The sequence below is a fragment of the Stegastes partitus genome, unplaced genomic scaffold (assembly GCF_000690725.1).
Source record: "Stegastes partitus isolate 25-593 unplaced genomic scaffold, Stegastes_partitus-1.0.2 Scaffold93, whole genome shotgun sequence".
NCBI lineage: Eukaryota > Metazoa > Chordata > Actinopteri > Pomacentridae > Stegastes > Stegastes partitus.
Window position 1 is genome coordinate 26,710 of NW_007577824.1, and position 23,292 is coordinate 50,001.

The following is a 23,292-nucleotide window of genomic DNA, read 5'->3' on the forward strand; positions in this document are numbered from 1 at the left end:
GATATACCCATTAAAGGTATATGTCGTCGTGATCATTGAATTTTAAAGGAATAGTTTGCATTTTGGAAAGAAGAAGAACTAGCAAGCCTTGCTATGACTAAAGGTCATCAAATTCAGCTACCAGCCCTGCTAGAGAACACATCATTCACCAAAGAACAATTGAAACCACTGGCAGGTGTAGGGAACAACGCCGATCAACTTGTTAGGACGCCATGTTCTGCTGGGACACTTTGGGTCCTGCATTCAGGTGGATGGTACCCACCCCATGGCACTTTCAACACTTTCCAAATTCCCATGTCCACACCCTGATAGGTCAGAGTTGTTTTGATGACAAAAGGGGAACCCACACAACGTCAGGCAGGTGCTCTTAATGTTATGCAGAAAAACTAAAGTGTAAGAACACCGAGTTGTGTTTCATGGGGAAGCTTTTTATGAAAGAACTTCAAATCTGAAGAGTGTGTGGGCTGTGCTGCTGCCCCACAGTCAGTCTGTATGTGAAGCTAAGAGGCTGCTGGTTCCAACTTTAAATAGACAGATATGAGAATGTCAACATCATTTAGCGCATATGTTTTGAATATTTCCCTGAAATGTCAAGCTATTCCTTTACTACAAGATATTGTAATGAGCACTAGCAAGATAGTAAGAAAGCAAAAGGCAGGGTGCTTTGGGTTTACCTGAATGGGAAAGCACGGCTCCACATTTTTACACGAATTCGAACAGTCCTTCCCTGTTCGAACTGGAGAGGCGCTGTTCTGAGGGGTCATGGTGATGTCATGGTCAATGTACTGGCCCCAGTGCACCAGCAGCTGAGAATAGGCCTCGTCGTTCGATTTGCAGGCGCTCCTGACGATCTCCCTGCTGAGCGTCCGAGGCTGCAGACAAAGTAGGTTTTCTTAGTTTTCAGTGCTACTTTTGCAGTGTTCAGCTGGCTGTGCGGCTACATGTGTTTCTATTATGTCACCATTAACATATTTTCTGGGGAATGCCTAACTAGTTCACTCTTTAATTCATTAACTCGTGTTATAAATAGATAAATGGCTTAAGCTCAACAATGGGGCTGTGATGTGTTCCAGGAAACATCTCACTTTCTCACAACAACAAAAAAGAAGTTTGGCAACTGATAAAAATGAGTTAAAACATAAAGTATCCGAGATGTTATTTACTCAACCTCTGCTAATAAGAAGTGGAATGGCGAGGATCAAAGATTATTAATTATCTAAAACACTTTAGTAAATTATAGCTCTCCTATATGGAGGTAAATTCTAGGCTGGATACAGTTGATGCATATTTGATGAGTTCTTCCACTAAAGGACCTTACTCTGTGTAATGAGTGCATAAATTAAGCCTGAAATTCAATGCAAGTATCAGCATAACAGTTCATCTGCTGTTTGAAAGAAATAATGTTTATCCACATGACTGGAAACCAGCTCCTTTCAAGCCGTGGGAGTCGTGTGTGTGTGTGTGTGTGTGTGTGTGTGTGTCAAAGCGCAGGCTGCAATATTCAAATGCAGCTGTAATCTGTGTCATCTCTCACACACACTTGTGCTCTTCCTAAATTGCTGCGGACTTTATCAGCTGTAAAACAGGTTAAAAAAATAAATGGGATGCTACATTAACTTGGGTTTTTGCAGGGCGAGCTCGCTTCATTTCTACCGTAATTTCTCCACCGAGACTTTTGTGTCCATCAGCCCAGCATTTTGTAGATTACCAGGGGAAGTTGGAATCCATTATAGAGCCGTTCTCGGTTCCAACCCTTGGGTTCTTTCTCCCCGTCTTCGTATTCAGCTGGAAGCCATCTGACCAAGGCGGTGTTGGCTGCTCCCCAGCGAGGATTTTGCCTGACAAAAAGAATCATGAAGTGTGTCCAAAAATACTGCAGTGCAAAACAGTATACGGCATCATGAATGCAACATCATTTGTTTTCTTCCAAAGGATCCAGAAGAGTTTCCAATAATAATTTTTTCATCATTTGAGAGGTTTGATAAATATCTATTTTCATACTGACTGACAGATCGTAGTCAGATCCTGAACATGTCTATTTGCTGATATCACATGAGCAGGATGCTGCACTGTGACTGATGTGGACTCTTGATCCAGAGTCACACCACTGATCGAGCGTTGCACTCTCGCTATATTGCTGCGGTCACAACTGACAGTTTAAAAAAAAAAAGAGGAAAGGATCACAATCAGTGCAGCAGAACCACAGATATAGACTGTTCCATTCCCTTCCTCCTGCTTCCTTATCGAAGCCTCGTGCACACATTACACACAACGTAGCTTATCAGCTGACAAGCAGCTCCTCAAATGTTAGAATCTGCTGTTTGTCCTTTTCATATTTTCATATATTTTTTAATAGTTTTGATGCTCGGAGATATCGATCACTGCGTCCCTGGGCTTTGAGCAATTGTGAGGGTGTTTCTCCCTGTTTCAGTGAGTCAATTAATCAAGAAAATAATGAGCAGATTAGTCTTTCAAAATGTTGTCTAAATCTCATTACTTTCAGTCTTTGACAAAATAGTTTGAAAATGAGTTCCAACTCAATCAGCTACAGCCGCAAGATGCTGCTTTTATCAGTAATAACAATTTGACTCTCCACTGATTACTTCATTACTTAATATTTTAAGGACTCTGGTATGATGATGTTTACACTCTCGGCTTTCGGTTAAATTTAATGGAACTTCATTGCCATGGTTACAATGGCCCAATGTTTTATCAACCCATCCACCCACCCCGACCACCTCCTTATGCCCATTTTCTGGCTCTCTAACTACATAGCCTGACCTACGGTGGCCGACGGGGGCAAATGACGTGTATATACACAAACGTGCTGCATATATATGAACGCGTTGCATAAACAGAAATGCGCTGCAAAAGAAAAATGCTGCAGATATAGAGGCACTGTGTAAATGAAAACAAATGCAAAAAGAAAGCACTGCATATCCAGTTACATAGAGGAAGTGCCTCAGGCCTCTAGGGGCAGTAGTGAGCTTTTCACCTGAGAGGCAGACAACGGTGAGCGAGACAAGTAATGTTAGTTGAGGGAAAAGCTGTATGAGAAGGTATGTATTCTCTGGTCTCCATGGATAAACATCGATAACAGAGAGAACACAGGGAGACGGTAGTAAAACACCACTTCAGCACCCACAGTGACTGAAAAGTTCATGACCCTCGAGGCCTGTGGCACCTCCATTGTGTGACTGAATATGAAGCATTTTCCTTTTCCAGTGTGTTTCTGTTTATGCAACACATTCATGTACATGCAGCTCTTTTGTGTACATGCCCATCATTTGCCCCAGTCAGCCACCATACCGACCTCCTCCTTTGCCTATTAGTGAGGCCACTAGAGGGCTCCTTCACTTCATCGTGCTGTGTGGCATTTGCTGAAACAACTGAAATGATAAAAAAGTCACTTTAAGTTGTAATAAGCGGTTCACGCTTTGTTTGTGGTGGTGAATGCAAACTAGCACGCAGTATAGGAACTATGGAAGATCAAAAGTGAGAGTTTTAAAATGAAGTTATTCATCAACACATTTCTTTTTCATTTAATTGCAATTTATACCAACTCATAATGCAAACAAAAAAGTTATATTTTCATTTTCACATTTGAAGCATTTGTAGCGTTCCTCTTGTTAGAATAAAGTAGGAATAATTAGGCCCTAACTCTCAAACTCCTACACTAATTAGTCATTAGTGTTTCAATTTGAAACATTTTACAGGATAAACTGATGAAGCAACAACATTTTATATTCAAAGAATCCTCCAGAATCTTTCTGATGGATTCATTATGGGTCCGTACACTCGGTGCTGTGTTTACTGCTCGACATCTCCATAGTGCTGCTTCTCTGACTCATCATCAATCATGAAGCTACCTGTTGTTGCAGACTCCTGTTATGGTGCGGTACTTGCTGAGATGACTGGGCTGACAGCTGACTGGATGTAATGCAGACGGACACTCAGACAGCTCTGTAATCAGGTCCAAATCCGCCCCTGACAACAGCTCTGCAAGACAACGTAGTAACGTCAGAGAACCTGAATGGAATCTGATATTGTTAAACTCTACCAGCATCTTAAATCTTAAAGGACACACACTGTTAAATGAAAACAGTAACTCTTATTAGCATTCCTTTGGCGACAGCTCGTGTCCATTTAAATTATCCAATGTTTTGGCGGACTATTAACCTGGGAAGAATAGTGGAAGGGAACAAACTACAAATTTTGGTTGCACTGAGGCTATTTTGACTCCATTCAGTCCAACTGTCTCAAAAGGTTTCATCCAAGGTGAGATCTTCTGGATATAATGAAGGAAAGCAAATCTACCTGTTACCCTGTAATCCCTCTTATATCTCTGTTTTACTCTGTTCTTCAGGACTTGGAGAGTTGTTTGAAAAACCTCTGCAGCTCGAGAAATCTCCTGGGTCTCAGGCTCAGTTTGCCGATGGAATGTGAACGCATGCATGGAGGATGAGGATGTGCTCCGTCTGTGCAGAAATTGACAGATGAAAGGAAAGTCTCTGTTCTGTCTGTCCTCTTTTGGACAGGTATTATTCTAGTTCAAATGAAGGCAGAGAATCAGATAATTTATTAGTCATTAGTTTATTACCGTTTTCTGGAGTGCTGTAGGGCTTCGTCTAAAATTTTAAGGCTTTCTTCATGTGATGAGATAATCAAGTCTCTGATGGTTGACGCTGAAACATAAACAGTATAACAGCTGAGGAACAAACTCACACGAAGGTTTACATTCACTTATGGAATAGAATAGAAATGCTTCATTAATCCCTGAGGGGAAATTTGGTTGTTACAGCCATAGATATGTATAATAAAGGCTAGATGTCTTAAGGCGGCGTTTCGAACGGGATCACCGGCGGCCATCTTGATTTGGGGCAGCTCTCTGGTGGAACCTGTGGTACGTGAAGGAAGGTGAGTGATCTGCACAAATAGTCTTATCTCGCTGAAATCTTGATGGATTTACAAACGATTTGGTTTCTTACAAACGTTGTTAACATGGCTACAATTCAAATTACAAAAATACAAATAAAATACAAAATAATTAAAATACTAATTGTGTAACATAAGTATCCAGAAGTGCAGCGTTATAACTGCACCTCTGACGTTTATAACAAACCAAACCGTTTGAAAATCGGTAGAGAATTGAGCAAGTCATGGTTATTTAAAAAGCATGTGCACCACTATAACACAATGTTATGGGTGAGCGAGCAGACAGTGCCAAGATGGCCGCCAGTGTGGCCGTGCAATTCCATTGGCCGGCAACGCAGACGAGACATCCAGCCTTTATTATATATATCTATGGTTACAGCACAAACATAAAGCTACCACCACCATAAACACAGATAAATAAACAAAATTAAACAACAAGAAATATAAAATGCAACATGTACAATAAGTGTAACATGTCAAGTAGAAACAGTCCTGTGTGGAGTGGAGTGCAAATAGTGATGCGCAGCAAAACAAGAGTTCAACACAAGTGTGCAAAAGGCAAATTCACTGACTTACATACAGAACTTATGTGCAACTATGTTGTTCTCTTAGAAATCAGAATTTGATGTACGACATTTGATGCTACATTCTATGTCTATATTTCAGAAGGTAATGTTACGCTTCTTCTAAAATAAACCACATGAGTAAATGATCAACTACTTAGGTGTTTTTTAAATAAATCCACCTTTGTTCATCTCTTATAGCTGTGCCTCCAGCAGAACGTTGCTCACTAAGCAGCACCGTGATAGCAGGAAACACGGGATTAGATGAAGGTTTCAGAAGTCAGATTTTTTTGCTGGGAGAAAAGAGGAGCTTACTCGATGTCAAATCATGGCTAGACTGAATGTTTGTACGAGGTCAGATCATTGGTCTATAAACATGTAGTAGAAACTATATCAGTTGTATCCAAAGCAGGACGAGGCTGATGAACATCGAGCACCTCATCAGGAGATCAACACGTCAAGCTTTGTTCAGCGACAGACAGAACAGTATTGTCATCACACACACACAGACTTTGCTAAATAAAGAACACAAGACACGAATCAGCAAAAGTCCAGCAAAAAGAAAGCAGTCTGGTGGGTTCTCAGAGGACGAGGAGCCTCTTCTCAAGAGGACCAACGCTTAGTGGTGGCTAACACATACAGTCGTGCTCAAATGTATTCATACCCTTCTATTAAAGAAAAGGCAAAATTCTCAATACTCACTTAAATAACTAGAAACTGAAAAAAGTAATAATAAATAAAATTTTGCTAAATTAAAATTTAGTGAAATAAGACATTGCTTTAGAATTGTGGTTGAAAAGAATAATTTAAAAAAAAAAAAACCTGTCCCAGACAAATTAGAGCACTTTGCTGATGAGCAGTGGACCAAAATCCAAACACCTGTCAACAGGTGCAGAAGTCTGATAGAGAGTTACAGAAAACACTTGATTACAGTGATTGGCTCAAAGGGTTGTTCAACATGCTTGCTTGTTTTTTTTGGATTTTGAAAATATATATATTTTAAAAAAGAGAAATATATATTTCTGTTGAACCACAATTTAAAAGCAATGTCATGATTTTAATAAAATTTTTATTCACTATTACTTTTGTCAATTTCAGCTCATTTCAGTAACAGCTGATTTTTTTCCTTCTTTAATGGGAGAATATGAATACATTCGAGGACGACTGTAGCAGTGGATGATGAACAAAGTCATGTGAAACAGAACCATGAATGTAAGGAGACCAACAGGAGAGAGAACAACACCACAATATGTGAAACATGCTGCTGTGAATATTCAAGTCTGGGGGGCTTTTGCTGCTCTTGGACGCCTCGACTCCACCCTGACCAAGAACAAGCAGCACACTATTCCTCAGGGACAGGATCCAGTCTCTGGTTTATGTTATTGTAGAGAAGGATTCGTACTGCAGCCGGATAATAAACCCAAACACAAGACAAAGCAGACCCAGCTGTCCTGACTGTCTCTGACTTCCCTCCACAGTCACCTGAACTCAACTCCGCTGAACATTCATGAGACACTTGACTGACAAAGACAAACACTCCTGACTTCACAGGAAGCTCTTTGAAACATGGTTCCATCAAACAGGATTAACATGAATTATCAGGTTTGAAGTCCTCGAGTGCCGGCGTCAGTTAAGCAAAACAGAGACGAGCAGATATGAAAATATAATAACAAGAATGAACAACTATTGTTAAGCTGATGTTATCATTTGCAGTGAGACATTTTGTATTTAATTCAAAGCAAGTGCTAAATAGAGGTATCTGACTTGTGCTGCCAGATTTTTAAACCATTAAAGAACACGACACTGTACTGCTACAATGTGAATGATCTCATCTCCTCCCTCTGAGGACAACAATAAACCACATTTCTGTCACATTATATGATGGTTATGCATACAAAGCAAACCCGGTTCCAATCAATCCTTTCAATCCATTTATTTAATTATTATCTGATCAAACATTTTTAAACGAGGATTTCAGCAAAAAGCATTTCTAAATAATAAAGAAAAAAAAGTACTTACAGTTGAAACTCGGGACTTCATCAGTCGAGGAACTTGTCAGAACAATGCCGCCCAACATTACAAGGAAAACTGAACTGAAATAACAAGCCATCTTTTAATGGGCAGTTTACAGTAGAAGAGTCACACTAACAATCAAAGACGAATCTTAGCGCTGCGCACACTGTGGAACCCGTTCTTATATATTGAGATAAAGCAGGGAGCTCAATGCCAAGGTTAAATAAACCAGCTCACACTGGAGTCACTCAGACACTCAGTGTTTCTCTTGTTATCGCTTGACTGGTTTCACTTTTTTTTTTTTTTTTTCTTTTCTTTTCTTTCTTTCTTCCATTATTCCAGCCACTTGGATATCTGGCAGGTCCTACACCTCTGTGTCCCAAACACACAGAAAACCTGACAGGGTACACAGTTTCTCTTGTATATTGAGACTGATATGGTCGTCTATTACGTGTGAAATGAAAAGAAAGGAAACCCCTCCACTCAGAAAAGTGATTTGATCAACAAGGAGATCACAGTGGAGCTTTTTGAGGGGAAAAAAAAGCTTGATTTTTGGTACATTTTTCTAAATAATGTTTATTAAAATGTAAATGAGATCATATTTTACTGGAATTGCAATTAGGAGTTGGATTCTAAAACCTGCAAAAATGTATGTAACCTTTGAACTATACTGTTTAATGTAAGTATGTCTTTCTTTAATTAATTAAGTCTTTATTTCCATCAACATAATTATATCATGGAAGCCATTTGCAGCAAAAACTGTACTTAGAAACAAATGAACAGGGCGTAATTACTGCACGTGTTAAATACTAAGAAATACTAATACGACTATCTACAAAACTACAATTTATTTGCCATGAAAGCCTGCATTTGTATTACAACTAAGTAGAAAAATCACTGAGTTGTGATTATTTCTTGTGAACAGACGATACACATCTTTGCATCCCACATGGCAGCAACATTAAAGCAACAAGCAGCAGCAGCCAATGAGGTGTCAGCATGTAGACCAAGTTTCTGAGGCTGAAATCCATGATCCATTGCCAGCACTAGTGTCCTTTCTCACCTTGTATTCGTACCTTTGATTCTTGTCCCACAAGCGTCTGCGGGCCGTTTCTTATTTGTGGAGCAGTTTATCCTCCAGCAGAGGAAGGTTAAAGCTGCTCTGTGCAGTTCATCCCCGTCCTGCTGTTGGTTGTACATTGTTATGCTGATGAACAGCAGGGATAAGTCACCGAAGGAGATCGCCAAGCAAACACAGAGGATGAGATAGACGTACTATTTTAATAAGTGTAGACGAATGTGAGCACAACTTTCGCTTGTTTACCAGAAAACTCCACGGAGCACCTTTAAATGAAAGGAGATGGTGAAGTACAGCCAACAATGGTGGCATTTTGGCCTCTTACTGGCACCGACCCAGTCTCTTTCCCAGTGTGCCAAATACTTTTTCAAAGCCGCTTACATCTCAAAAATGTGTAGGTTTTTTATTTATTTATTGCGTTGGTGCTACCCACATATTACTGGATGCTAATAGATGGACAGGAGTTCTCTCATATCATAAGAGACCCAGGAGACTAAAGTTTATGCCCCATATCAGACCATTAGCTTTTCATTTAGTTTACTTGTTTGGTTACACACCAACAATATTTGGTTAGGTTTGGGTTGTAATCACGCTTTTACAACATTAAGCTACAAGGAAAACGTGTTGTTACCTGAAAAAGAGAGACAGAAACAACAGCAGAAGAGGAGATTTGGCGACAGGTTTCTCTTTTTGATGCTAACACATTTTTATAGTACATTGAAAAGTTATGCTGAAGGGTCCTCAGTGCGTTCAAATGTGACACCAAGGGCTCCTGACGGTATGTGACCAGGCTGGTAGCACAGATTTACTTTGATTCAGTTTGCTGTAAGGTTGACCTGATTTGAACACTGCTCTGAGCTCATTTCTTCCCTTTTCAGTTTGATAACTTAGCCGTCACTGTAGAACTTTGTATGGTTTGTGGACTGTGTGAATGACGTGACAGATGCCCAGAAGTGAAGCCCAAATAAAGCCATCTTGCACTGGTGTCTTTGTAGCGTCTGTACGGGGTAACGATTGCGGTTTCGAGGTCAAACCAAAGACCGCATTGAGGATAAACAAACTGATATGTAGACAGACAGCTACAAGTTGCTTAATCACTCTTATTTTGAAAATGATAAGCGTAAAGTTACGGCTGATAACGGTCCAAGACAGTCAAGGCTGCAGCAGCTGTGCTGTGTAAAGTTCATGAGATTTGAGCTCATGTTTGGTTTAGGTATCAGGCCGGATCTCAATACCAACAACTGATCACTACTGCACAGACTGGCTGATAATAGTGCCAACAGCTCACGGTGGCAGCACCCATTCCCACGTTATGTTGGGATCACTTGCATACAGCAGGAAGACATGGAGCAGAGTTGTCCATCTTCATATTGAGTAAATGGCTTCTCAGTGACTGATCACGTCCCTGAAGCTTTTACATGAACAGACACCGTTCTACTAGAATCCCTTTAACAATCACACCATTAATCTAATTCATTTAAAACCCAGTCAAACAAGTTGTTCTTTCAGGACGGTGGTTCTTGCTTAAAACCCTTCATCAAAGACCTCACTCTGAAAACTCACTTGTGAGCGTAGCTACTTCCTGGATCGGCCTTGTCGCTCCCGTTTTGACAAATTTTACTCGAGGAACATAATTGGAATAAAAAGTTCACCACACCAGCTACAGCCGTCTTTAACGGGTTCCCTCTGAGCGAGGTCACAGCAGCAGTCCCGACGTTACCCTGGAAACATCTCATCCTAAATACTTCACTTAGCACTCAGGTTCCAGTGCCGCCAGTGGAGCCAGCTGTGAGAGTCACGGCCCATTGACGGTTGAGCAGAGTGGTTGGAATTCATGCTTGACATGGTGCTGATGCAACCTGGTGATGCTGTGTGTGTGGCAGTGACTTCAGCAGCGAGCTGAGGATCACCTCGGCTGAAGCTCTTGTTGTCACGGTGGCTGGTTTATCTTCCAACGCAAAAAAACTGTTGAAGCCTCTCACTAAATGAGCCTCTGACTTTGTAGCACATGACATCCAGCGGAGTCCGATGATGCACAAAATAACTGACCATGAAAAACATAGTGCAATCCAGTCCTCTAAAAGTGCAATAAACGCTACCTTTATGAGTTTTAGGAACTTTCAACTTTTGGCTGTCAGGATGTGTTGAATAAATGGTAATTCCTGCCACCACAGCGTGCCGAGCTGTTGTTCAGACACCCCATTAAATGCCCTTTTACGCGCTTTTGTGACAGTTTCTGACCGCTGCTGCTTCAACTTCCCCCGTTGCATCATTTAAGAATAACAGAACAAGCAAGCAGCAGAAACTCCGCGGCCCCTTCACCCCCCATGTTGCTCATAGAAAGTCACTTCCAGGGTGACAGTCAAAGTTGAAGCACTCTGCAAATTAGCATTCAGCTTACGAAGGCCACAGGTTACAGATGGTCAGTCCAGTTTTTCATGCAGACGCGTTTAATAATAGAACTCGTCTCATGATATCTTCATAATGCAGAATTAGATCTAATTGAGTCCATTCAATAAGCAGCATTTAGAAATTAAAGTCAATGAGCTGCATAATCAGTTTCATTGACAGCCAGATATCTCAGAGGAGTGAATGTCAGCGGTGGACAGATGTTTTATTGATCTCAGAAAGCAGAAGCTTCAGAAGCAGAAGACATTTCAAACTGCTTGGCAGAACAATCAAACAACCGTTTTTTTTGTTTTTTTCCGGAAAAATGCCAAACATTTGCTGGACACAGCCTCTAAAATGTTTAAATGTCACACTTTGCTTTGTCACACTCGTGATCTGACAACACAAGACATATGAACACATCATCTACGGGAAGAGGTAAAATACAGAGGGAATATTTTTCCTCTTTGTGTGTGTTTAAATAAAAAAAATGGAAATGATTCCATTCCTAATCAATGAAGAAAAATTATCTTTAGTAGCAGACCTAACAGCAATTCAAGCCTTCAGGGTGAATTCAAGTTGTTCATATAACATGAGGCTAAGACTGCCAAGGATGTGCCGACACTGAGGACATCAAGGTCATAGACGCTGCTTCTGGGTGTGAAATAGTTGAAGACTAGTTGACTTTCTACACTGTCGATCGATCACACATGTTGGCTTTTTAGTTTAGTTCACTTTAGATGACGGGTCTTACATTTGACTGTAGGCAGGGGAAAAAAATGAAAATAGAGGGATTTAAACTGGGATATGAGATTATGTTGTAGGGAGAAAGTGATGGATTTCAATCAGGTTTTTTCATGAGGCATTCCAAAGGCTAAAATTTAGACACAAGCGTGTACAGTTAACTGCTCAACCAAATGAAGTTTAATTTTATTCCTTTAAATGAAGTGAAATAATGCCATTCATGAGAAAATCTGAGCACAAACTGTGATTAGCCGAGCAACTGAGAAGAGTGAAGGCCTCCAAAGTCGACACGCCAAAATAAACCGGCATCATTCATTAATGCCTAATAACGCGGCAGGTAGCGAACAGTTTCTCAGCATCAGCGTGTGGTTGTCACACCAATGTCATCACAACCACCTGACTCCGGCTTAGTGGGAACACAGGTGAATAAGGAACCAGTCGGGCAGGCTCACGCCAAAACTAAGTCAGTGACGGAATTCCTAACCTTCAGACTCCAGGGTCCTCATTTATCATCTGTGCGTGTGAACATTCCCACGCAAAGTATGGAATGTATCAACTTGTCCTTATACTTAGGAATGCAGCTCTGACCAGGCGTAATCTAGTGGTGGAATAGTGAAACTACAAATAGAAGGAATTCAGGGATTTTGACCTCCGGCACATTCCAGCATGAGGTTGGAGGTATGCGACGTTTCCCAGCCATCACTGAGCAGGATCATGCCGGCAGTGTTGGATGCCATAACCCCCCTGGCCCCAGCCTACATCCAGTTCCCTTACAGCCATCACCAACAAGCCCAAATCAAACGGGGACTTCATCCCAAACACAAGTGCAGCCATAGACTGCACCCACCTCACAATCAAAGCAGCATCACTAATGACTTTAATTATGTCAATAGAAATGGGTTTCATTCAATCAACGTACAAATAATCTGGGATGCACATTTATCGCTGTCCAACATTGTTGACCGGTGGCCTGGAGGAACACATGACTCATTCATTGAGCAGAACAGCTCTGTGGGTCTCCAAGCAGGAGCTGTTGAAGATGGCTGGCTTATTGGTGAGTGTTACAGAGTGTGGATATGTTTTAGCTGGACTAACTTTGGTTATTAAAACATTTCATCTGTAGGTGGGTGACACCGTCACTGGGCGAAAGTTAGGTATTAATTTGTCCTCCAGTTGCTGTCATTTCTCTTTAACGGGCTGTGACAAAAAATTTTGGCACTGAGCTTAACATCAAACCACTTTTTTTTTTTTTTTTAAATTTCTGTTAGCGAACTCTCCTCTGACCCAACAGAAATAACTGTGGCGGTTACCTTGTCCAATGCAGTATTTGTTTCTTTTGTTTGTTATCCCAACATTTAATGCACCAAACAATTATTACTGGTTATCTTCAACCTCGCTGACCAATACCTCAATTTCGTTTTCTGAAAAGTTCCTCTTTGTCGCTCTCTTTGCCATGATGATAAAAAAAATTCACTTGTTTTATAAAGAGGCGTGTTGTTGGTTAATTGGGGGCATTTCTGAGGGCAAATGATCCCTAAAGTATGGTGGTTAAGAACAAGTGGGATTTCCCAACACTGATGTCTTAGTGATGCACGTACGACCCACATACGTATGTTCTGTAAATATGGATTTTTACACACATTCTAAATTTCATTAGTAAGACAGAATTTAGAACCTTTTCTACACACTGATGATCAATGAGGTCCCAGGTTTTTATGTGACATAAAGTACTAACACATTACTGCTGATGATCAATGAGGCCCCAGGTTTTTATGTGACATAAAGTACTAACACATTACTGCTGAATGCATTCAGCTGTCTTAAAGGCATGTGAAAGATAAATGACAGAATGTGTTGTTGCAGAAAAATGATGCATCCTCAGTCAGAGTAGACAGTCCAGTGTTTTACAGCAGTGTCTCCAGCTAGTCCGGCCCAGTCAACCAAACACACCCTGTGGTCACTCACCTGTGGGAAGCCGGTGAGGGATCATGTCCTTCATGGTGCACCAGTGACACTGGGTCGGGCTGCTCGTATAGGGTTAAGACCTGAGGGAGTGCAGGGGGAAAAGGCAGAACAGCGAAAAGGGCAACAGGAGGGGTAACCTTCCAACACTGACAACCATAACGAGTTATCTGACAGGACAATGGAATAGATTCTACAGGAATAGCTTAAGAAAGAATTAAATTTCTTGCCAAGAGTTCGATAAAAAAAGACTGATGTCACCTTACAGCTGTTTGTTAAATGTGAACTTTGGGTAGGGAGGTAGGTCAGTGGTTTAGTCGGAAGGGGGCTTGGCTGGTTGTCCAATAGGTATTTGCGAAGGTAGGAAGGTAATTTGGTAGCCAGCTAGTTTGATGGATAAGTACTGGTAAGTAGATGGTATTATAGTGTTTAGCTCTGTAAGCAGATTGGTAGGTAGTTTGGTAGTTCAGTATAAAGTCTGATGGACACATAGGTAGTTCAGTCGTTGGCATCCAGTCTGCTAGTCTTGTTAGCTGTTTTGGTCAATAGTTCAATAGTTTAGTGGGTACTTTGGTAGGAAGGTAGTACAGTACTTTAATTGGAAGTACTTCAGCGACCACTTCACATGAATCACAAGGACAACTATAACTAACACACTAACAAGACTCAACACATAACACCTGAAGAACTGGATAACTCTCAGCAGCAAAGCAAATTCTAAGCATTTTTTTTCCTCCACATTATTCCCTTTAAATAAACCTTCAGCTGATGTTATCCACCACGCGGGACAATAAAATCTCTTGGACGGTGTAAGCACTTGAGTGGATGAGTACTGTGCTGCAGTCCAGCTCATTTGATAACAGATAATCACTGGAACGGGCTCATCCAGTAAAACAAAATGACCTGCAGCCTGCACAGGTCCTCTGGAAAAGAAAGACAACTTGTGTTTTGCATTCAGCACCAGCTCAGATATGAAGACGGGGGATAAGCAGGAGATGAGCAGTGAAGCAAAAGTTCCATCAAGTGCCGCCCATGCACTTTTAAAGTAGATGCGCACAAGCCTACAGCCGGCTGTTACATTTCTTTTATGACAGACAGGTGTGCTTTGTAAGCAATTTATTGAAAATACAGCAAATATGTAATTGAACACTGAAACCATTACATAAAGCAACTGAAGGCATACAGTAGATTTCACTGTAATAGAATGAGAGTCGATAAAAATTAGTTTTTAATACCGTGAAGCTGAAATGTCCTTGTTTGCCAGAGAAAACTCAGACCTTTCGCCTTGATTAGATACAAAAGTTGGACACAATAACACAAACAACTTACAACTTCATCCAAGTCAGTGAAGGAGGCCTGGCATGAGTTTATGAAGCAAAAGCTTATGCTTATTTCAATTGGGCCCATATCAGAGGGCTGCTGACTCAGATCAGTGGGTTTCTGGAGGCTTATTAGTCTGCATTATATTGTAAGTGTTTGTGTTATCTTCACTCCGTCGTCACAGACATGCCCAAACTGTTCAACTGTGAGCTTAAAGGAAAGAAAATCCCTGTTGAAGATCTGTGGCAAATGTCAATTCCTGCATGACACGAACTCAGCATCAGATTCATTTTATCAGTTAAAATACATTTGTTGGCAGAGTGTAAATCCTTTATAGAGTTTCTGCTGAACACAGTCTCTGCTGTTATATGATGTCATGGCAGTTACACACCGTGAGCTATCACAGGTGCTACCTTTCAATCTGCGTCACTGTCCAGTATGAAATGAAAGAAAAAAAACTCTTAAAGAAATGGAAGAACTGTAAATCTTTTCCAACTCTGTTATCTCTACTTGTCCAAAAATTAAATAACATCATCTTTCCGTCGGGTATTTATACATGATCTACCTCTACAGTCATTTACAAATGTGTCTTTTTTCCAGGAGTTCATACAAAAATAGCAAGAACAAGATATACATATCAATTGGCTCTGTGCATAAAATACTGCTGATTCGCCTCGGGTGCACATCACGACCAGGACGCTTCTTCTTAACTGTTCATGTAATTTCCAGGGAAGCTTTGACTGCACATAAAGAGAGGGTCCATGGAGGCCACTTTGGCAGCGATAAAAGAATGTATACAGTGGAGGACGGCTGTCAGATTAGCAAACTCTAGTTCCTGAAAAGCATCAAGGACAACAGACACACTGATCAGCACACCACGTTCAGAATTTAAATAAAAAAACTAAAGTGTAAAGCTTAAAGGGGAACTCAGGTTTATTTCAAGCTGGAACATTTCCCATTAGTTTGATGTAAAAAACTATATTGATATAAAGTGTTTCCTTCATCTGACTCCAGTGGTGGATTCATCTATAAAGAAATAGTGACTGAGAATAAACATCTAAAAAATGATGAAAATGACTGTAACTTTAACTAAAACTATTATTATTAAAAACAATCATTTTGAATGTTTGTTTTCAGTCTGGAACACAGAAACCATTCGCCTGAATCGCCCATTTTTCCAGGTGGTTTGGGCTACAGCTGACCTAATCACCCTGAATATTCAATGGAGACGCTGGTTTCACATGAGTGAGGCTGAATTCTGGCGAACTACATTCGGCGCTCGCCTGCTCTGTGGACCATAATGAGAATGATTTCAAGCCATTTCAGTTTAATTGTATTCAAATTAAATTTACTGGAAGCGGTCCACAGATGAGGAGCTGAATCAAATAGAAGAGCGGAGGGGGGGGAAAAGACAACCGGCCGTCCTGAAAGACGACGTGCCTTTTGGACGCCGCCGCCGCCGTTTCTACACTCGCTGCTCTGCTGCTGACGGAGGAGGGAAACTGTTGCTGCAAAGAGTGGGACCTGTTGAGGCTCGACTTGGAAAATCTCCACGTGTCCATGAGATGAGAGTAGAGTCCCAGCTGTGGAACTAATGAATCTGTGATAAACATTGCAATTTGGAAAAGAAGATGAAGACTGGCTGGACTGAAAGCTCAGCTCTCCGTACGGGAAGTAAATGCTGAGATGATGCAGATGAATATAGATGATGATCGGGTCGGCCGGCAACTTGATCGTGATGGAGGTTTAGTACGATGATCATTACAGCAGCTAATTTATGTGTTTACCCTTCAGCCAGACTGAGAATTAACTTTAATGAAGATTTATACGGGCTGCAGTGACTCAGTGGTTACTACTGTCGCCTCGCAGCAACAACGTCGCCGGTTCGCATCCCAGTGAGGACACCCAGGATCTTTCTGTTTGCATGTTCTCCCCGTACAGCGTGGGTTCTCTCCGGGTTCTCCGGCTTCCTCCCACACAGTCCAAAAACATGTTGAGGTTAATTGGTGATTCTAAATTGTCCGTAGGTGTGAATGTGAGTGTGCTTGGCTGTCTCTAAGTGTAGCCCTGTGATAGACTGGTGACCTGTCCAGGGTGTCCCCTAAGTCAGCTGGGATAGACTCCAGCCCCCTACGACCCTAGTGAGGACTAAGTGGTGTATAGATGATGGATGGATGGATTTAAAATGTATATAAAAATAAGTTTGTCTGGAAAGCAGCTTTGAATCTTTACTGTGGCAGTGCAAAGTCAGCCTGATCCACAGTATTAATAAAGTTGAAATAAACCAGAATTTTCCTTTAAGATCTACTAAAAAACAGAATTCTAACATTTAATTACACCACAAAGTTCCTCTCTAATATACTTTGGCATCTAAAGCAATAAATAAAACTTGTCAATCTATGACTTTATTCTGAAAAACAAGAAGATTTTATTACCTTCATTTCTATTTGTTTGCTTTCAGCATTCTTGAAAAGGAGTTTTACCCTGGTTTTCCCATCATCAGAGGAGCCTTTAAGTTGAGAGAACTTGTACCGCCACAGCACGCTCTGCAACGATTATAAAACACAGCGCAGGGATTCCAGTAATGAGCACATTTAAATACCACGTCTTACTACACAGAGACCTGCGCCATCAAGTGACATTTTTACAGTGCAATTGTACTTTAAAGAAGCATATAATTTAGAACAGAAGAACATTGGTGCTCTGGAAACGAGTTACTTAACCATCCTTCAGCGATTTAATGAAGGGAACATGTTGAGCTGCCCAAATAATCTCAGACTGTTCCTTTAACAACAGCAGTATAATGTTCTCTGAGATACTGACTTCAGCACTTCTAATAGGCTCCATTATGAAGGTCCACTGTGCCGAATGTGAAGTTTGTGTTATAGATGTGTTATATGAGAGCCTAAAGCGAGGAGGGAAGATAACGGAGCTAAACATTACACACTTTACATCAGCATAATAAAGCTGCAGTCTCTGGAGCTTCAGCAAAGAAGTGTCAACAAGAATTTTAAACTCTGTGATACTTTACCTTCGAGGTGCCTTCTGAGCAGGTGAAGCCTGATCCAAAATCTACGGTGAAGCATAGTACATTCCCCTGGCTGCTGCACATGTAGCTTTTGGACTGGGGGAAGAGACAATGGGAATCCATTAACAGTTTCATTTGTGTAGCTGCAAACAGTGCCGTGGAACATTTCTCAGTATGAGCAAGAGGACAGCCTGTTCCCGGACAAGTAAAAGCGCTACTGTGTGCAGGTGAATAACGCCTTTCATCCTTCTCATGTGTAATTTGCAGCAGTGAATGAAGCCCATTTTTACCAAGAGATGAATAAATAATCCTCGGAGATCACAGAGAACCGGCTTTACTTTCCTGCAGATTTTCTGATTTGTTACACGAAGAAAAGCACAAGTGTAACTAAAACCATTAACAATGTCTGTAAGACAGACTTATTGATTGTTTTACTGAATCAGAATGTCCACTGTGAGAAAGATCTGTAAGATATTTACTGTATACTTCCTGAAATAATCCAATCGTGCCCACACAAGACCAACATGGCTGCATTGTAGAAGTTAGTGTGGTATTTTGATTTGAAAATGTGATCTCACATCTGGCACACGAGTTCATTGACTAAAAGCAAAGTTTTCTGAACTGTGCCGAGCTTTTCTACAATGATTCGATATCTGTAGAATGAATGACTTGCTGGATTGCTTTTTAAAGAGAGCAGCTGTTGGCTCTTCTGGATCAGACTATAGAGCAGATTTCCTACATGACACGTAGCAGTCATTTTAGCAGACTGTTTTTTTCCTCGAAGTATGTTATTAAATGACATTGGCTGTGTCCGAAATCCCTCCCCATGCCCTGTATAGTGCACTATAAAGGGTGTTTGCCATTTTGTAGGGCTGTCCGAATGTTAAGTTACAAATGTTACACCCTATATAGTGCACTCAAAACATCCCACAATGCACTGTGAAAAGTAGTTTACAGCCAATGGTCACTAACCAAGCAGTATGGACCATCATGCATTGCGCGAAAGGAAATGGAAACTAGACGAACAAGAGCGTGAAAAATTTGTTTTGCTAAATTATGTTTTACCCGTTTCTCAGATGGGTTAGATGAGATGGCGTCGCGCATAGACGCAACAGCCCCTTCAGGAGACCGCGAGAGTGAAAATTTTGCGTGTCTTGTCTATCCAAGATATTCATTCTGCAAAACTTACCACCGGGAGACTTTGCTGAACATCAGGACAGTGAATGTTGCTAAAATTGCGGCGCTCGGTTGTGATTTGGACATCCTACACCACTTCATTTAAATAGCTATAAGTTACTGGATCCTGAAGAAATGCTCCCATCTGGTATGTACAGCAACATGACAATAAATTTGATTTAATTTGATTTCTTAGCTACGCAATAAACTGTGAATTTGATGTGTTTGTACTACGCTGTTGGGGCACAAGTCACGGCTAGCGAGTGACGTAATTAATAACTTGAGTTGTGTCCGAAATGTTACTTAGCCGAGGTGCTCCCTATATAGTAATCACTATATAGTGAGTAGGGAATGAGTGGAGGTATTTTGAACACAGCCAATATGTAAAATAACAAGGAGAGAATTCCAGCACAATTGAGAGAAAAGAAAGAGAAATAAACTCAAGGAGCTGCTGTCACTGACTACTAGAAGCCTGTTTCTGGCTGGCTAGCATCTTAGCCAACTACAGCAACATACCAGATATCCCTGAGACGAGTCCATCAGCCTTTCACAATGACAAATTTCACAAATCCGCCCACATGCACCAGAGTGTGCCGTGACCAGGCCTTAATGTGGACATTCTGAAGAGAGAAACCCCAGATATTTACTCTTAATTGATCTAATGTGACCTTGCAGCGTTGTCTTGCCCTGCTGGGCCAAGAGATTTGTGATCACCATCAAGACCCGCACGACAGTTTTTCAGGGATACTGAGTGGTATCTACCCGGTAGTAGGTACTTCTTTGTCTTTCCTGAAAACGACCCTGAAAGCGGTTCTACAGGGACGAGTTCTGCGGTTGGAACACAATCAAAGGTTCCGGCTGCCTGATAACGGCTCCACTAGTTCCTGCAGCAGGACAGAAGCTCTGTGTATGTATCTCGTCTGAGTGAGGAACTTTCTCTTCCAAGAGAAAACAATCAAACACAACCTGTCCAACAATACCCAACATCATAGCTCCTGCACAGTTTGCTTCCTGCTTGAGTAAATCCTCCACTCCCTTTAGTGGAGTATAATCATGAAGCATCATAAATCTGATAGTTTGACATTCGTCTAAGTACAAGGTATGATTTCATTTTCTGGATATTGATTTTTTTTCCTTGCATAACTTGTGCTGTAAGATTTGGACAGTACAGATTTTGAGCTTCTTGATCTTTGGACACATTAAAAAAAAGCATGTAAATCCCTTTTGTAGAATCTGCTCTCGTTGTCTTCCTGTTTCATCTCACTCCCTCTGTTAGAACCACTTCTAAGATATTTTTGCATCATAAATCCTCACTTGTATTTGTTTTAAATATATATATTTTCTGCTCTGTCTTACACTCGCATTACTTCTTTCTTCATGTGTGCATTTCACACGTTCAAATCTGGTATGTTAGACTCGGAAGATCTGATAAAAAAGTGCATATCTGATTTTGTTGTTTTTATTTCTTCCTGTCCTGCTTGAGCTGTTGGCACAAGCAGCATCCTGTGCAGCTGTCTTATAATGTCAAGACACATGACAGAGGAAATCTATTTCAGAAGCAACAAATCCTTAACATTCATTTTTCTGCCGCAACACAAACAAGCCTGCGTCTCGCAATTCTTTTCACAGGTCTTTTGAAAGCGCTGATGTGTGAGCTTTTCAGCCTCTGAGGAGTATTATGCCTCTAAAGGCTTTTCTTGCCTCACAACTTCATTTTTCGATTGTGCCGTCCACTCAATTGGAATACCAAGAAGTGTATCCTGATTTTTCCATTTGTGACATAGTTTTTTTTTCTTCCTTCCCCCCCTTCGCACACAGCGGGGGCATGGTGATTTTAATTATAGAGTGCAGTGTGCAGTGAATGTGGCATGGGACTGTAGTCCTTTTGCTGAAAGTGTTTTCTGCTCACAGACCTCAACCCCCCTGTCTTTAGCGGTGTCGGGAATTCAGCTGTGACGAGGATAAAAAAAATAAATAAAAAAACCCCAGAAAAAAACGCAGTGGCAGGCCAGCTGCTAAGTTCTTGCTGTCACCGAATGTAAGACTGTGTTGTGACATGGTGAGCAGTGCCTACACTTCACTAATTGGAAGGGATTTTTCTGTGGGAATTAGCAACATGAAATGTTTTTTAAGAAAATCTTCTTAGCTACATCTGGCAGAAGTAAGGGCATGTGTGTGTCAGGGAACATACTGCAATCAAACAGAGGATAGGTGCAACATTTAGTGTAGTGTTTCTCTGTCCTTTCATTATTTGGTCACTAAGAGTGAGAGAAGATTAAAAAAAAAAATGGTGGGAATCAAGGATGTGACACCCACGGCTTGTGTCTTTTGAAACCGATCACATGAAAAGGAATCCGTTGTATACACTGATGCATGCTGGGTGTTTGCTCTGGAACAATGTTCCTGTAGGTGGTACATGTCAAAGTGACTTCCTCGTGGCTTCCCAGCAGAACACTGCACTGCAACAACATAATCCATCATCTGTCAGCGGTTTTAATGTTGAGGCTGCTTGATGCACATATTAACACCAACCACAGCAGCTACTGTGTGAATTTACAGCTACCACATTCAACACCGAGCTGATGCATTGCTTCACTCACTTCTCCACATCTGACCACACCCACGAGTGATTTCATGACTCACTGACGTCACGCTGGGACGACAAGAACCTCGACCGATCGTTGGGCATCAGTCGGAAACAGTCGACAGGCATAGAGTGTCAAAAGTTGGTGCTAGTGTGCATTTTAACAACAAGAACTATGTAAAAGAGTGTCTGTTCAAGTATTTCCCACTTCAAAACTATTGCTTAAATCAAGAACTATGAAGAAAATGTTTTATATTTTCCATCAGTGAATAAAAAACGAAACAGCAATGTTCAAGACAGATGAGTGGACAGTGTGGAATCACACTTATCCTGATTAGTAAAATTTGTCATAATAATATTATTTAAAAAATGCACAAATGATACCAAGATGTGCTGCAATCAAGCCTTAAACTGACCAACATCAAATGAATAAAAGGTGAAAAAACTAAACAATTTATGTAATGACATCATATGACTTACATTGTTAAAAAAAAATAAAATAAAATCGACCTAAATCCTTCTAAGTGTTGAGAGATTTTGTATTGAACTGCATTTGAAAAAAAGTGTCACTGATGAAATCCAGCCAGCGTTATTCAGTCACAAACAAACAAACAAAAAGCTAACAAACAGCAGCAGATCCAGTCTCTGAAGGCTGTATCATGAATCAAGTTCGACAGAGTCAGGCTTTCTTAGTAAAAGCTGGTTCGACAAAACTAAAACCCCGGTCAGAGATAACAGGTGGCATGGACGCAGCGGCCCCTTCAGGAAGACAGCGAGAGTGAACGTTTAGTGTCTTGTCTATCCCAGACGTTCATTCCGCAAAACTTACTAATTAAATGATCCTAAAGAAACGCTCTCTCATCCTGCCTGTACTACTGTGTATGTACAGCCAAGTGACAACAAACTTGATTCGATTTGAGGTATCATGAAGGTTGTTATCAACTTTCTTAGTGAACTCAGACTTTCTGCTTCAGACTCTGAGCACGTTTGCACAAAAGGAGGCATTTAACTCTTCTTCCGCACAAAATGGACCAATCACCTACTACATTTGACTTGGTTCCATGTCAACATGATGTATTCAGTGTTAGAGGCTAAATTCAGTGGTTTTAGTAACTTACAGCTCAACAGGTTTGCAGATGTAACATATTCCTTAAGTTGAGAATCTGTATCTCTTATAAAGAAGCACCAGAAAACGATGTGGTTAAAAGGAGACACTCTTACAGCCGATTTAAATCTGAAACTCTGAACATAACCTGCTCCTGACCAGTGTAGCTCCACAGCATCGGTTACCATGGAGATCCAGCAGGTAAAGAGAGAGACACCTTCGTGACACTGAAAACTCTGACTTTAACCTCAACATACCTGCTGACACACCACCTACAGCCCTCTGGTGTACAAATATGTAAAGTGCACCACCTACAGGACAAGGCAGTAACAGTCTGCTGCAATGTTCACCTTTTTAAAAACGTATTTTTTACATCGATTGGGTCAAGTTTGTGCA

General features: G+C 41.0%; 2 protein-coding genes across 2 annotated transcripts in view; both read right to left on the reverse strand.

Annotated features, from left to right (window-relative positions):
* The window catches only part of LOC103354037 (thyroid peroxidase), a gene marked incomplete at its 3' end in the record, with an annotated part of 30,801 nt that extends 26,345 nt beyond the window's left edge, over positions 1 to 4,456 (reverse strand). The window contains exons 1-4 of the mRNA XM_008277274.1: positions 4,318 to 4,456; positions 3,870 to 3,999; positions 1,709 to 1,838; positions 675 to 872 (exon numbers count right to left, since the gene is read on the reverse strand). Coding sequence (XP_008275496.1) covers positions 675 to 872; positions 1,709 to 1,838; positions 3,870 to 3,999; positions 4,318 to 4,456 — 597 coding nt within the window. The remainder of the gene's footprint in view (positions 1 to 674; positions 873 to 1,708; positions 1,839 to 3,869; positions 4,000 to 4,317) is intronic.
* Positions 4,457 to 15,709: 11,253 nt separating this feature from the next.
* sntg2 (syntrophin, gamma 2) overlaps positions 15,710 to 23,292 on the reverse strand; it is a 122,527-nt gene continuing 114,944 nt past the window's right edge. The window contains exons 15-17 of the mRNA XM_008277244.1: positions 18,035 to 18,127; positions 17,439 to 17,549; positions 15,710 to 15,838 (exon numbers count right to left, since the gene is read on the reverse strand). Of these exons, the coding sequence (XP_008275466.1) occupies positions 15,710 to 15,838; positions 17,439 to 17,549; positions 18,035 to 18,127 (333 nt within the window). The remainder of the gene's footprint in view (positions 15,839 to 17,438; positions 17,550 to 18,034; positions 18,128 to 23,292) is intronic.